At 37.1% G+C, this 16330-nt stretch overlaps 1 protein-coding gene across 1 annotated transcript in view; it reads left to right on the top strand.

The window, feature by feature from the left end:
- The first annotated feature begins 5065 nt into the window (after positions 1–5065).
- The window catches only part of prkcea (protein kinase C, epsilon a), a 55129-nt gene continuing 43864 nt past the window's right edge, over positions 5066–16330 (top strand). Inside the window, exon 1 of the mRNA XM_027163129.2 lies at positions 5066–6156. Within this exon, the coding sequence (XP_027018930.1) occupies positions 5809–6156 (348 nt within the window). The 5' untranslated portion in view covers positions 5066–5808. The remainder of the gene's footprint in view (positions 6157–16330) is intronic.

Below are 16330 nucleotides of genomic sequence, written 5' to 3'. Positions count from 1 at the left end.
CTCAGGTCCTGTGTTATAAACATTAGAACAGGAGCAGGATTTGAGGGTCCTAATTTGACAATAATGATAAGCATATTATACCTACAGTTAAAATTATGTTACTCCAGACAAATGCTTGTACTTGATGAAAATGTATTTAAGAAAGCTTTCTTAACTGGGGTTTTTCTTTAGAAAACTGGTGGTGTCACTTGTGAAATCTAACCCACAGGAATCTGGTTAATGATAATTTATAGTGAGGAGATGTAATATAGCTTTAAATGAACTGATCAGTCTGCATTTTTCTTCTTGTTATTGTCACTGAAAACTGAAATGTAACTATAGCCGGACAGAGTGTGAGGAAATGTAGTGACACAGATTACAGCATTTCAAGTAAATAATGAAAAAAACATACTTTGAAAACATGTATTCAGGCATTATTATTATTGATAAATAAACTTCTGGGCCAAATGACTAATCTTGGGACCATAAGGGACTATAAAAGAATTAATTTCAACAATTAATTTCATGTTAATTGAATGAGAACTCAACATTAGAACATCAATATGTAATAACATGTAGGATTTAGAACTTCACACTACAGTGATCAGCAATTTACCCTATTATTTAAAATACATTTGGACAATGATATAAATTGATCAAAACCTCAGGTTTTAGTTTGCTTCTAACTGTTGGCCGTTGAAATGAGTTCTTTTCTGGCCCGTGACACATGCTAGCCTGTTTTGGTTGCCCCTCCTCCACCTGTCCTGAAACCCAATGCCCTGAACCCAGTCAAGCTCTGTGGGGGCTGAGAATAAATCATAAAAAATAACACATGCTATATTTTCCCCACAATCACATTTTACACCCGTACAACACCAATTACAAATAAACAACATTAATTAATTATAATGTATAGATTCTGAAGTTTACACTAAATGCAGACACAAAAGCAGGAAGATATATACAGCTGTTTTGGCTTCATGCTGTTTTCTCTCTTGCTTATCAGTATTCATATTAATACACCCACACACTTAGGGCTTTTTAAGCTCAGCCAGTTGGCCTGAAATCAGCTAAGATTTATTCTTTGGGAGAGTTTGGGGTGTATATGTTTACAGTTTGGGCCGCAGGCACATCCTCTCACTAATGTTACAATGCAACGCTATACCTCCATTGTTCACATCTAGAAAATGACACTTCCCCTAAGGACATGCACATCAACTTACATCCCAACCGCTCCCTTCATGACCAACCTAGACCTAGTTGAAAAACAAGAAATATCATTATTGCTTTATTTCTTCAGCAACATGTTAAAAACATCATTTAAAAATCCACTCTAGACCTAGACTCTGATTTGGTAATAACATGTTACTTCTTGAGCCTGAGACATCTCTTGAGACATTTATCTGTTTATCCACCTGAGGATGGAAATATGTGCAAACGCTGTGTCGGTTCCTAACCCTAACCTCAATCTTCATTACTTTTCATTTTAATTATGCCAATACTGTATCATTATGCCTTCATCATTATACATAAGTCTACAATTTTCAGATAGTGAAAGCTCAAAAACGTGGCCATTTATCACGTCTCTCTCCTGTAAGCACCTTTTTTCTGTGAGACAATAGCATGAAAATATGAAAGAGTGCCATTTTTGTCTTCTGATTCTGGAAAATTAATCACAGGCTTTGTTAAACCATCTATCGGAATGCCAATCATCGTTTATCAATGCCTCAATTAATTCAGACTTTAAACCCTTAATATCCATCCTTCACAAAGCTCATTGTCTTTCTCCAATCACAACCGCAATGGAATTCCTGCCTTATCAAAAATGTTTTGTTTCTAGGGAAAATTGCATAAACATCATCCAATAACTTGGTGGTCAGAGGGCAAGCTGGTTCACCTGGGAAAGGTCACAGAGTGTGACATGCCCTGTTGATAAAAAGACCACACATTTTGGGCAGCTGGACCTTAGGGTTAGTCCGCTTCTTCTATCACTGAGGTCCACTTGTGGAGATCAAATCAATAAACCATTGTGCTTCTCAAGCAGAGAGGAACTAATGCAAGCCATAGCTGAAAACTCAGACTTCTTTTAAATCCTTTACAAGAGACTTTACCGGAGTTTGTTATTAAATGCATGATTTCTGAAAAGAAATCATAAGAAACTACATAATTAAATGGTTGATGAACAATATTATTTAACGTGTATGTCTTTTGCATGAATAATTATTTCGGTTGGTTTCTTCTAGACTTGGAGCTAATGGTTGGCTGAAAACCAAATACAGTTGAATACAAGTGTTACTGCACACTGAGCTCAATGCAAAATAAATATTGGCTTCATGTTTAGCCAATTGCAGCATAGTGTATATAAGTGGCTCAGTGGAAACCCATTTAAGGAAAAAAGAGCACCAGAGAGTGTATCTTACACATCCACACCCACAGCCATACAGGCCATCTTTGTGGGGAACATGTTGATGATTGTAATGGAAGTATGATTAGAGAAATCATGTTCCTCTCCTTCATTGTTCTCTGGAGAGCTTGTATTTCAGGACAGCTTTGCTCCAGCTGTAGAGTGATTCAATCATGTCTCACTACTGATAAAAAATAAAATAAAATAAAAAAATAGTAATTTAAAATAATATATATATATATATATATATATATATATATATATATATATATATATATATATATATATATATATAAACAAATAAACATATTCAATTAAGGATACATTAAAATGCGCAATTAAGTAAATTAATAATAAACAAATAAACATGAACTTAGATCAGGGATGTCAAACATACAGCCCATGGACTGGAACTGGCCTGATAAAAGTTAATATTCTTGCCCATCACATGAATTTATTATCCTAAATTTTCTAAATTAACATTATTTTGTGGACCATAATTGAAATATTTAAAGAAAATTGCTACTCTTACTTCTGCTATGGTGCAAAACAAAGCAATAAACTCATCTACAGACAAAATATACTGATGATATGAAATATTCCTTTGAAAGTTTTGACTTATAAAGTAATCCATTTCCATTCCAGAAATAATCCTAGATTATGTCCATTTCAGTTCTAGATCGTAACACTACAAAATGTTTTAATCTTTATACAGTTTAGATTTTTTTTATAATGAATTATAAATAAACATAATGGAACAAGCATTACAGGCATTTATCGAGGTAAAAACAAAAGCAAGGAGCTGATCTGAGATGAGGATGATGATGATGATGATGATGATGATGATGATGAGCTTACATCATTAAAACGCAGAAAAAACTAGATCAGTATAACAGCAAGTCTGTGGAGAGAGCATCAGTGTGTCTGAACATGCCTGCTTTGCGCTATGGTTAGGATTGATTTCACCACTGTAAAACTGAAACATGTACACACACACACACACACACACACACACACACACACACACACACACACACACACACACACACACACACACACACACACACACACACACACACACACACACACACACACACAATCTGTTAGCTCTTTAAAGGCCAATTAAACAGTAATATCTCAGTGTCCCACCTACTGTCTCCAGTTCCGCCTGAACTCCTTTGCATTTTTTGTTACTCATCACTCTTGATGCTGCGACTGTGCAGCTTCCAACCCTAGCTGGCACTTCCCCCTTCAGGACAAGTGTAGAAGTGTGTGGACTTAAAAGTTTTTTATACATGTACATATATACATCTAAGCTCACACATTATCTCAGTTTCACACTGATTTTAGGTGGATTGTAAAATAATAAGATAAGATTTCTTCTTACTCTTAAAGGCTTTTTCAAACTCATTTATATTTAAAAGCCATTTGCTGAAACTGCTTTTAACAAAACTTGCACATACCATTTTAACCACTAGAGTTCAGCAAAGTACTAAAAAATTTCACATGTTTTCTGCAGATTAGAGGACAGGCCTGACTAGGTAGCTGCATCAAAGCACTTGTCAATGGGATCCTTTGAAATGCCTGTGCTGTGATACACATATGTCCAACAAATACCCCCCACAAACAAACAAACACACACACACACGCACTCACACACACACCTTCTTTGGCTTCTGTAGTATCCAAGCATATGCAATTTCCTTGCTCCCATGTATTTTCCAATTTTTTCATGAGCTCATTTTGTGTGTGTGTGTGTGTGTGTGTGTGTGTGTGTGTGTGTGTGTGTGTGTGTGTGTGTGTGTGTGTGTGTGTGTGAAAGAGCAGTACAGTTCGCACAACCCTTACTAGCTTTCTTAGTTGCCATTTTTGTTAATGTTTCACAAAAAAAGTTCAGTTTTGCATGAATAGATGCAGCTAGTTAACAAAGGGTAGTTTTTCATTAGGCTATGATGTAATAAGATATAGAGCTGGTCAACATGAGGGTATAATGCTGGTAGTTTTTTTTTTGTAGACATTAAATAATAATGTCATTGAACTGAAGAACCTTTAAGAGAATTTTTTCTGTCTTCTATCAACTTTTTCTTTTTGCCATAGCACCTTCCCTTAACGTGTTCCTTTTTAATGTTGAAAAGAAATTTGGCTCTTTAATGATTCTCTGCACAGGAGCTTCAATATGCTTTATTTCTTCTAGGGTCCTCTAGAGCCAAATGTCTATACTCAAGGCCCCTATGGCTCCTCTAAGCCCTCGTTATCTCTCTTTCCTTGGGTGCCATTAATTAAGCACTTTTGCTATTCAACATTATTCCCATCTTCTCCTTTTATGGAAACCTATTCTACGAAATGAATCAAACGAAACAAAAACCGCTGTTCGGTTCACTTGAAGGAATTTGCGCTAAAGAATCGACACAGAGTCGATTCGACACTAAAGAATCGACACTAACGCGCGCAATTATTTCCAGCAGTAAGAACAATATAATGTAAGGCAACAGTGTGGCTGACTCAAGCAGTAGGACTTGGAAACACAGATGTGAGGTGCTCTTCGCTTGTATACATACACAGACTCCCCCCATCCGGCGCGGCTCGATCAACCGACGCGTTTTGCGCACTTCCTTCTCCGGCCGTAAGGCGCACGAGAGAGAGAGAGAGAGAGAGAGAGAGAGAGAGAGAGAGAGAGAGAGAGAGAGAGAGAGAGAGAGAGAAGTGGGGCGGGGGGTGAAGGAGAGGAATGCTGCAGGAAAAATCAGCACAGATCTGGTGTATCCACTGAACAGACAGGCGGCTCAAATGCCGCGTAGGATTCCTCACGCCCATAAAACGCGATCGAGACAAGCAGACTGTGAGCCTGCGAGCTGCTCGGGAAGAAAGAAGATCCCTGAATGGACAGCATGGTTTAATCTTTTTTTCTCTCTCTTGATGGAAGAGGACTAGCTGGAATGCATCGCTTCTTCTTCTTCTTCTTCTTCTTCTTCTGCTGCTGCTGCTGAAGACCTTAATGTTCCATTCGGGGCCGTTTCCTCTGAGCTCAAGAGCAATTTATGTTGGCATCGTTTGATTGCTTAAAGCATAGCCCCGATTCCAGCTTGTTATCGCTTTAGAATAAAACTCCATCGAAATTCTTGTCAGAGACAAAGAGAATAAACACATAGAGGAGAGGGGATTCGTTTGTTTACGCGCGTTCACAAACGTAAACAAAAGCAGGAGAATCAAAGTCCTTGCTTTCCCTGCGTGTTCCTTATGCGCTCTTAGCCCGCATTCATTTGAAGAGACTCTGGGTTACTGGACGTCAGGTAAAATACAAATCAAAACAGCATCCATTAAAACTCATGCTTATTAATGACGTGATGGTAACTAAATGCAAAACATTCCCTCTGGATTAAAGTTTCACACTGTAAAGGTAAGCAGTTGCCTGTTCTTGCATCATCATGGTTGTTTTCAACGGCTTGCTGAAGATAAAAGTCTGCAAAGCTCTGGACCTGAAGCCCACACCATGGTCATTGCGCCACGCAGTGGGCCCCAAGACCCAGACCTTCTTGCTGGACACATACATTGCCCTCAATGTGGATGATTCACGTGTAGGCCAGACCTCCACCAGGCAGAAGACCAACAGCCCGGCATGGAACGATGAGTTCGTCACAGAGGTTTATGATGGAAAGAAGATCGAACTCTCAGTTTTCCATGACTCCCCAATCGGCTATGATGACTTTGTGGCCAACTGCACCATCCAGTTTGAAGATTTGCTGCAGAATGGAAGTAGACACTTCGAAGACTGGGTATGATTCTGAGTCAGGCCTGACCATTGCTCCTAAACAGATGGAGTCAAGTTTGGTTATTTTCTTCTTTAACTGGTCAGAATGAGCTCTTTGATTAACTGCCAGATTTAACAGACGTGTAGGAAAAGGTTAGTAACCAAACTAGATTTTAACTCTGCAGGTCAGCAGTTGGATTTAATCTGAGCTTTAAATCCTACACTGAGTGTCTTGGTGCTCACATAGTCCTTTGGTAGAGAGAGCAGTCTTTATATCCAGTGTTTTCCACATGCTCTTCTGGGCAGCTTTCTGACTTATCACCAAACAGATCATGCTCATTGAATCAGAGAGTGACATTCACAATTTCCATCACATGGAGCTATATTGCAAACTCAAATCATAAGATGTAGCCTCTCAGTTGAGTGTATTACATCACAGGATTAGATTTAATTTTGCAGAATTTCTGCCACATGCTTAGTTTATAAAAAAGTATTCAGAAGCATGTTTTAGAGTAGGTGTGCTTGAAGAGGTAGAGGTACAGGATGCACTCATTTGGCTTTAAACATCTATTTACTCAGTGCGCATCTCTCCATTGTTACATACAATTTTGATATATGAAGCTATACCTCACTAGACTCTTGTACAAGCTTAAGAAATATAAAAAGTAACAGGCTTTCAGATAGAGACATGGTGTAGAATAATCAGAAAGTTTTTCTTGTAGAGGAAGGTGTTGACAATTTGGGGAATAAATAGTTCACATCTACTTTTGTTCCTTGTAACACCCTATCTAATCTTGGACACCACTCACAGACTGACTACTGTGCACTGTAAATTGGGAACTATTATTGAGTCACATACAGATGGTTGACAAATGAAAGGAAAATTGTGGCATGCTATGTACAGCTTTTTGCTGAACTGAAATAGATTTTGCCCACTTGTCCCCTTAAAAGGAAGTATCAATGCAAATTAAAACAAATTTCTTCTGGTGGGCCAAGCATGTAGTTTTCAGTGTTTCTAATCTGGTAGTGCTTACATTCAGGACAAACCTGCTTATATCTTGTGTTCATAAGGTCAAACTGAATAATTTGATGAGGGTGGAATCATATGCTGTGGCTTTCAGTACAGTTGTTGGAGAAGTCTTCCCTCAGCAACACTTATGGTATATTTTTGAGTGATGTCTTAGAGCACACTAAAGCACCATCATCAACACACCAACTAAAAGCATATCTTTTGGAAATGTGCTGAATCCATACCAAAGGCACACTGAAGCTGTTCTAGTGCTTTGCAATGACCTGGAACCTTCCTAAGACATTTTATCTTGTTTTTTCCTTTCATTTGTCAGCTATCCTTTGATGGTTAGCTTTGGTATGAGCGATAAAGTGGTTTAGGTTATTGTCTGTTTGTAGGCAAAAATAAAATTGATTTGCATTACAATCATTCCTTGAACAATGAGCTGCCATCATGTTTTATAATCCCAGTTCAGCAAAAAAGGATGTGTTATGCATCTAGGGAAATGTCAGTGTGAATTTATTGTGTTCCTGCTCTGGTATGTCCATGTGGTCACCTCACGATGTGATGAGTGACACAAATGTGTCGTGACAGTGTGATAGGAGGAAATCAATTTGATCTCCTCTCTGCTATTAGTTGTGCTCATAGACACACCTGTCTTAAGTGCTACTGGCCCAACATGTCTCTTGCTGCCTTATGTAGACTTCCTACATATGCCAAAGGCTGCTTTAAACATGACCGAAAGTATATTAGCAGGTGTCTATTTTGGAGCCTCATTTCTGAGTGTATTTCTCAGTGATGTAACCCTGGTTGAACTGAAACCAGTGTTTAAGATAAAGAATGCATGTGTGATGAGAGAGCAAGGCATAGTATTTTGTGTTGTGAGATGAGGCTCAGTTCTTTAGAGCAGGAATTTTTATATGAAATGCTGTGTTTTGTACATGTCAGCAGGTCAGTAGAACACGTACCCAGACATTTACAGTCAAAACCAACTCCTAAAAGACACCATACATCAATACACCCACTCACAGATGCACGCATAGACCTTAATTTTTTTCAGACTACATTGTTTGTGTCCATGCATGCAATATAGGGCTTATCAGGTGAAAACATCATCCATGTGATACAATGATGTGGTGTCAGAACATGTGCAGGACAATAATTATTTATATGAATTTTGTAGTGAGAATTCAAAGGTGGGTTTTCTTAAAGAAGCAAGAAGTTGTTGGTGTTGTGTCATATTTGTTCCATAACTACTTCTTTTTTGTTTTCTGTCACAAACTATACTTGAAAACTGCTCTATAGCATGGTAAATGCTGTGAACCCATAACAATTTCAACATAATCTTTTGCCTGTAACAATTTATCTGTCTCCCTGGATGCCAGCTAAGAGTGTCATATTTTGTGTTACTCAGGTCAGTGTTGAACTGCTCATAAATAGATTTTTAATGTGTTATGTGCACAAACATTGTCTGCAGAATCAATCCAGTGGTGTAACTTGAGCCGAGGGCCATGTGTTTGTGGATGTGTTTCAGACAACTGCGAGACCTGCTCTCCTGTCTTTGTCGTGTGAGGCAGGAAGGACTTAATAATTCACGGGTCTAATTCAGTCAGACTTTTTGTGTAGCACTCAGGACTCTAGTCTACATATATGGTTACAGGCGTTTAGGTTTGATATGATCCTTTGCTCTTGTTTTCATTTCTGTCTTAGTTTAAATTGCACTTGTTTGTAAGAGGCTTGTCCCGCTCAATTTGCAATGGATTAGGATACTCTTAGATATCAATTGTGTCCTGAGCTTTAAGCATGGTGTTAATGATGCTTTGGGTTGTTGGAATTTGGTCTGATTTGGTTGCACAATGCACAGATTAAAGCAGGCATATAAGACTACAATGTAGGCTAATGTAATGTGTGCAAAAGAGCACTGCTGGAAACATACTTGTTTATTTATAATTATGGCAGTGCTCATATGAGCTAGAGTGCTGTTGTACTGAATGTCAGTACTATGTATTATATCAGTATGATATCGGTACTATTAGGTTGTATAGACTCGAAGCTGTAGGTCATCATAGCCCCATTGATATTCAGTGCAACAGTGTAGTGCAGGGGCCGGCAACCCGCGGCTTCGGAGCCGCAAGTGGCTCTTTCATCCCTCTGCTGAGGCTCCCTGTAGATTTGGAAAATAAATATTTAATTTAAATTTATTTTATTTTAGTTAGTGTTTTAAAAAATGAAATTCTAAGATTATGATGCTCTTGTGACATTAAAATAAACATATGCGTCATAACTGCCGACTGGCAAAATCTGACACACAGAAGCAGTGTTGTAATGTAACGGAGTAAAAATACTTCGTTACTGTACTTAGGTAGAAATTTCACGTATCTGTACTTTACTTCACTATTTAAATTTATGTCAACCTTCACTTTTACTCCACTACATTTCCTAGATAAAATGTATACTTTTACTCTGCTATATTTCCACTAATCATCTTCGTTACTCGTTACTACAAAATAAAAGCAGAAGAAATGTGTGCGACTGCAATAAGGGAGATTTGGCGAGTCACTGCTCCTATAGAGTGTCACTGCACGTCCGCACGCACTACGGAGAAGCACAGCACGCGCGTCAGAGCTGGAGTCAACCAAAAGCAACCAAAAGCAGTGAAATGTCACTATTCTTATTACCACAGTTGATAGCACAAACAAAATATTAATGCAATATCAATACTAAATAAAAATAACATTTATTGAGTTGGTCTTTGTCTTGTGAATATTTGTTTATTAATGACTGCATTCATTGGACACACTGTTTGTAGAGAATGCACACATACATGAACTAATCTGATTCAAGACTGGCATTATTACATCATGCATAAAATTTTGGTGTCCACTTTTGCCATTTAATAATACCATAACTTTTGGCTTACTATGTAGTCATATAATATATAATATAAAACTCTTCTGGTTTTAAATTCTCACTGAGGTCTAAAACCCCTAAAGATGAAATCCTAGAACCGCCCCTGGTCTTATGCCTACCGAAAATCACTGAAATTTTACTTTTTACTTTTACTTCAAATACTTAAGTACAGTAAATATCAGAAAATGACTTTTGATACTTAAGTACAGTAAATATCAGATACTTTAAGACTTTTACTTGAGTAATATTCTAAAAGGTGACTTTTACTTCTATCAAAGTCTTTTTCTAGTACGATACTTGTACTTTTACTCAAGTATCGCTTTCTAATACTTTTTACAACACCGCACAGAAGCAGACGCATTTTTGGTTTTCTGCATCCGGCAAGTTATAATTTTGATGTCATGAATACGAAGAGAACTCAAACAGACATTGTACATTTTATTTGAAAGTAACTTTCAACCCAGCATCTTTTTTGTTAAGGTTAGTTCAAACTGTTCAAAATATTTTTGTTTGCTTGCAGAAATAAAATTTTGTTTACTCGGTAGCAGTTCATTGATTTCATAAATGCGACACACTACAGTTTTTTCTATACTTTCCATAAAGGTAAAAAACGATATATGCCGTGTTATCTTCATTTTAGAAGTCAAAGGGGTTGTGTGGCTCCCTGTGTTTTTTTTCTGTGGGAAACGGGTCCAAATGGCTCTATGAGTGTTTAAGGTTGCCGACCCCTGGTGTAGTGAATAAAGTTGCTGACAGCCCATAGTGAGTGCAATGATGGTTTTAATGTAATGAACTCTTGCTAGAAGTATTTCTAATTTTATGTAGCACACGCAGACATGTGGAGTGATACAAACATCCTATCCTAATGCTTTTATACTAAATGTTAGCGTTCTTGGTGCACATGTACACAGAATGAAATTTAAAATGTCAGCATATTTCAAAATGTTGCACTCAGCATTTAGTTTTGTAGCTTGCATATAAGGAAAAAAGCTACAACCCACAATATGGGTTTCATGTCTGGGTTACATCATGTTAATCAAGAAACTGCTCAGCACAGTCAAACCACACTAGGGTTCATTTAGAATCACACTAAGCAGTTCAACACACCAGATTGCAATTTAAACAGATGAAATATGCTTAGTACTGGTACATTTTATAGGAACTTTGTGTGTGTGTGTGTGTGTGTGTGTGTGTGTGTGTGTGTGTGTGTGTGTGTGTGTGTGTGTGTGTGTGGTATGAAGGTGGAGAGGGTAATGCTCTGGCTGGCAAAGGGCTCAGGCTAAACGGGGATCACCCATCTTCCAGGATTACCACCCATTCACCTCATTTCTTTGTTTAGTTTACTTGGTCTCCTTCCTAGTATTGTCTCCCATTTTCTGTCCTCTTACCTCTATCACCCTTCACTCCTGAGCTTCCTTCCTGTATTTCCAATTTTTTAATAATAACTTCTACCTTTTAGAAATTTTCCACAATTCATCATCACTTTCTCATTAGCTCTTATAAAGTCTTTATTTGGATTCCTGGAGACAATTTCACACTGAATGCTTTGTGTAACTAATGGCATTACACATGAAGATCTGCTAGTTGTCTAGTGTGGGCCGCATTACAGTGATCAATGGCGCTTGGTGCTTTAGTGTGTTTTCTGCCCAGCAGCCACCCCATTTTTTCTGCATAAATATGGCAGGCTGGATTGGAGACGCCATCCACTATATTCCTCTTTGCCACATGGTTGCTATGACAACTCATGGCACTCCCTTGCCAAGGCAGAGCTGTTAACAAGAGTCTTCACCTGCCAGTGAACGGATGAGCATCTGTTGTGTTCACACATACTTCTCCCTTGACCTTAGCATTTTAACTGTATAAATATATTAAAATACATTCTGTTTAGAGAGAAACCAAGGCATGGATCATTCTGCACTGAAGGGTCGTGAATGTAGCTGGCTTGTTCTCGGCATTCAGGATCTATGTAAAGTGCAGTCAGCCATGGTAGGCTCTTTCTCTGGTGGATGAGGAAGATAGAGCAGTGCATATACCAGTGATAAGAAGTGATTTGCTGGGGAACTGTTATCTCCTTATTTTCCATGTATTATTATTATTATCTTTAAACCTGGTCCACCCATAGGCATGTTAAGTTGTATTTGGAGCACAGTTGCTTCACAGATATACATGAAGTTTGAGTTGTATGAAACTAGAGATATTATGATAACTAGCAAGACTCAGTTTGTCAGAATAGACCACTTCCTTCTATTGGATAACTTCTGCATTCAGATCTTATCCACCGTCTTCATTAGTGATGATAAGCATACTGATTTACAAGTTATAGAATATTTTCACAGGTTGTATCACAACTAAGCAGACTTTATAGTGTATCATTCCAGATTCTGTTGAATTCTTATTTCAGATTGGTCAGAAAGTGTGGATACATTTACTGACGCTGTAACACTTACCCTTACAGTTGCCATCGATTCATATTATGTGTATATGAATGCACTCATTCTATATATGTTCTTTTTACACTAATAGCTAATTCACCAGGACTTTGTAGACATATAGATGAAGCCTAATAATAAACCTAGTTTACAAAATACTATTTAACAAAGACATATAATAGTATAGTATGCAAAAGCTGAAAGGTTTTATGCAATAGTATGCAAAAGCTGAAAGGTTGTAACGTAGGTCTGGAACTTCTCCTTATGGTCTTATGAAATATCTGTGGATACTTGGTAGTGAATAGGCAACTATTACATCACATACTATAGTTAAATGATGACTAAAACCCTCTTCACCGAGTATTAAATGAGCACTTTTCCACAATTCCTTATGTTGTGTTTTTTATACAGTTCTGACTTCCTCAACAGCACTTTTAGACTGATGGTACTCTTAATCCCTGACCTAGTGAGCAAGCACGAGGTTGTTTTTTGATAGAAACATCAAAGCACTCATGTAAGTTGCTCTGGATAAAGGCATCCGCCAAATTCCAGAAATGGAAATGGGAACAAAAGGAAAATCAAGACAAATGAGACAGCAATGTTTTTAAGCTCATTTGTTTATTTGATTCTACTTTAATTTGTTTGCTTTGTTGATTTTAGTTAATGGATTAGGTATTGGATATGGAGTAACCGGTTTGTTGGGTGACCTTTCATTTTTTAGCTGATGCATCTTTGGGTGTGGTTGTGGTGTGGTTGTGTGTCAGTTCTAATAAGGGTGTTGGTTATTTTACTGTCACACGTTGCTCTGTAATGTTGCCCAGGGCTTGTGGATTTCACTGGCACTTGAAAGGAATAATGGTGTAACATTCATGTGCTTATGTTCTCTAACAAATACACTATAGCTGCCCTACCCTCTGAAAAACCATATAACATGCACGCCATCATGCACATGGATATATTCACATACACATTTAAATTATTGCATTCTTATTTCATTCCATCTATTCATTTATTTTCATTTAATTCAGTCACTTCATTCTTATTTACTGCATATGTACTTTCATGTGCAGGAAAGATTTAAATTATAATGTCGACAGTGGTGAAGATTAGAAGTAAATCTAATAAGAAGTTCAGATAGCTACAGTATATACTGTAGCTAAGGTGTGTGTATGTACAAGGTAAGAACTTGGTGTTGTCCCACTTCTTGTTAATTCACTCTCATGAGTGAGTTGCATTCTGAACAGGTGGATGAGCCAGGCGCGCTCTCACCATCTTCATTAATGCCATCATCATCTCTGCGGGATTTTATAAGGGGCCTAGTGAGTTTTCAGCACTCCATTCACACACAGCGTATTCACACTCACACATCCACCCATGCACTATAACTGCCTGTGTGTGTTTGTATGTGTGCGAGCAGACATACACACACACAAGGACCAACTGGCCCTTGTCTCTGTAAAATTCCATCCCATAATTGTCTCTACCTAACTGTCAGCCATTCTTCTTTGTTTGGTGAGGATCTGAATTTTGTTATTTACCAAATGAAAGCGTCTGAACTTTTCTCTCAGAAACAAGTATTTATTCGAACACATTCCCAATCAGAACTTCAAAGGAGCCCATTCTTACACCCTCCCATAAATTATGCTAAATTAGCCCTGGGTGTTTGTTGATTAATAATTCATAGCACTTAAACAGGCACACTAGTGTGTTTGAGGCTTGAACATGCACGTTAGTGTACAATGCACTCTTCTTGTATTGAGTGTGTGTGTGCATGTGAGAGATCGAGAGTGTGAATGGGTTCCAGGCGTGCGGCCCTGTCTTCATACTGAGAGTGTGCTGTTGACAGATGGGCGTGGGAGGGCTGTTACTGTTACCAAGCTCCAACTGTCCGAGAGAAGTTGGGAGGGGGTCTGGGGGTGTGGATATACAGTTATATATATGTATATATATATTATATGTGTGTGTATATATATATATATATATACGTATGTATATGTATATATATATATATATATATATATATATATATATATACACACACAGTATATTAACAGTATAGCAGTATAGTACTATGTGTGTGTATATATATATATATATATATATATATATATATATATATATATATATATACATATACATACATATATATATATATATATATATATATGTATATATATATTATATGTGTGTGTATATATATATATATATACGTATGTATATGTATATATATATATATATATACACACACATAGTACTATACTGCTATACTGTTAATATACTGTGTGTGTGTGTATATATATATATATATATATATATATATATATATATATCTATCTATATATATATATATATATATATATATATATACACTACACATATGGCTGTAGTGAGGAGTTGAAGGAGAGAGCATGGGAGCGAGGGATTGCTGGAGTTGTGTAATTGTGGAGGAGTTAATTTTATTAAAATCTGAGCAGTACATGTGTTTAAGGCTGCATTGCCAGGACCTATTTTTGATTTCCCCTATGCATGGTGGAAATGAAAAAAATTTCAATCACATCACTCTTATTCTCATGGGCTCTCTCTCTCTCTCTCTCTCTCTCTCTCTCTCTCTCTCTCTCTCTCTCTCTCTCTCTCCCCCCCCCCCCTCTCCTTTCCTATGGTTGATAACAATTGAGTCTTGTGCTCTCCTGACAGAATAAACAATTTAACAGACCTAAGAGTCTATTGCACTTTTCTATTGTTTCTTTCTCCTGTTCTTGTATACCACAGTGAATTTTACAGACTCAGCTGCTTTGTGTGTGTGTGTGTGTGTGTGTGTGTGTGTGTGTGTGTGTGTGTGTGTGTGTGTGTGTGTGTGTGCGTGTGTGTGTGTGCCTGCCTGTGTGTTTGTGTGTGTGTGTGTGTGTGTGTGTGTGTGTGTGTGTGTGTGTGTGTGTGTGTGTGTGTGTGTGTGTGTGTGTGCATTGCTATCTGGGATGGAACAAATTAGATCTGAGACATTAAGTTGTGAAAATTGTTCTTTGTGTCATTATTCAATTTGATTCAATTTGAATTATTTCCATCTCTAATGTGTAATTGTTTTTTATTATCATTATGATTTGTTTCAGCATGACCATGTGCTACTTTATATTAATATAATTATATTATATTATTATATTATAAATATATTATTACAATTTATAAATAAAACTCTATATCTATATATAAATATCTCTCTCTCTCTCTCTCTCTCTCTCTCTCTCTCTCTCTCTCTCTCTCTCTCTCTATATATATATATATATATATATATATATATATATATATATATATATATATATATATATATCGATTATTTTCCCATCCCCACCTCGTATATAGCGGTTATGCAAAGCCTGAGATTTTTTAACCTTTCTTGGAGAACAAAATTCTTAGAAAGTATTCAGAAAATGATCTGTGTTACACAAGCATTTGGGCGTTGGGCAAACTATCAGAGAAATATGTTATGTAATGCTGTTCATATACTATGCACCCTATGTGCCAGTGTTGCACTCTGTGGTTTTACTCTCAGCCTCAACTTTGAAAAGAAACAAGAAACACTCTGAGTAACTGTGTCAGCGTTCTGCAAACTTTTGTTGCTACGTTATGCAAAATATCAGAAGCATGATCATGGCAGAATGATATTGGCAAAACTGGAAATTGTTAACTTTTGTCCAATTATTTGTCAATATACTGTAGATGAAAATGCACAAAAACTACTAACATCCAGACTAGAATTATGAGCTTGAGTGAACTTGAACCTGAACTTAATTCAAATTCCTTGCTTATTTCTGAACTCATATGAAATCAATACATCCTTTTTTTCAATTATGTCA

This window comes from Tachysurus fulvidraco, chromosome 8, assembly GCF_022655615.1.
Source record: "Tachysurus fulvidraco isolate hzauxx_2018 chromosome 8, HZAU_PFXX_2.0, whole genome shotgun sequence".
Taxonomy (NCBI): Eukaryota; Metazoa; Chordata; class Actinopteri; order Siluriformes; family Bagridae; genus Tachysurus; species Tachysurus fulvidraco.
Note: the sequence above shows the minus strand (reverse complement) of the source record. Positions and strands in the feature narration are given on the sequence as shown.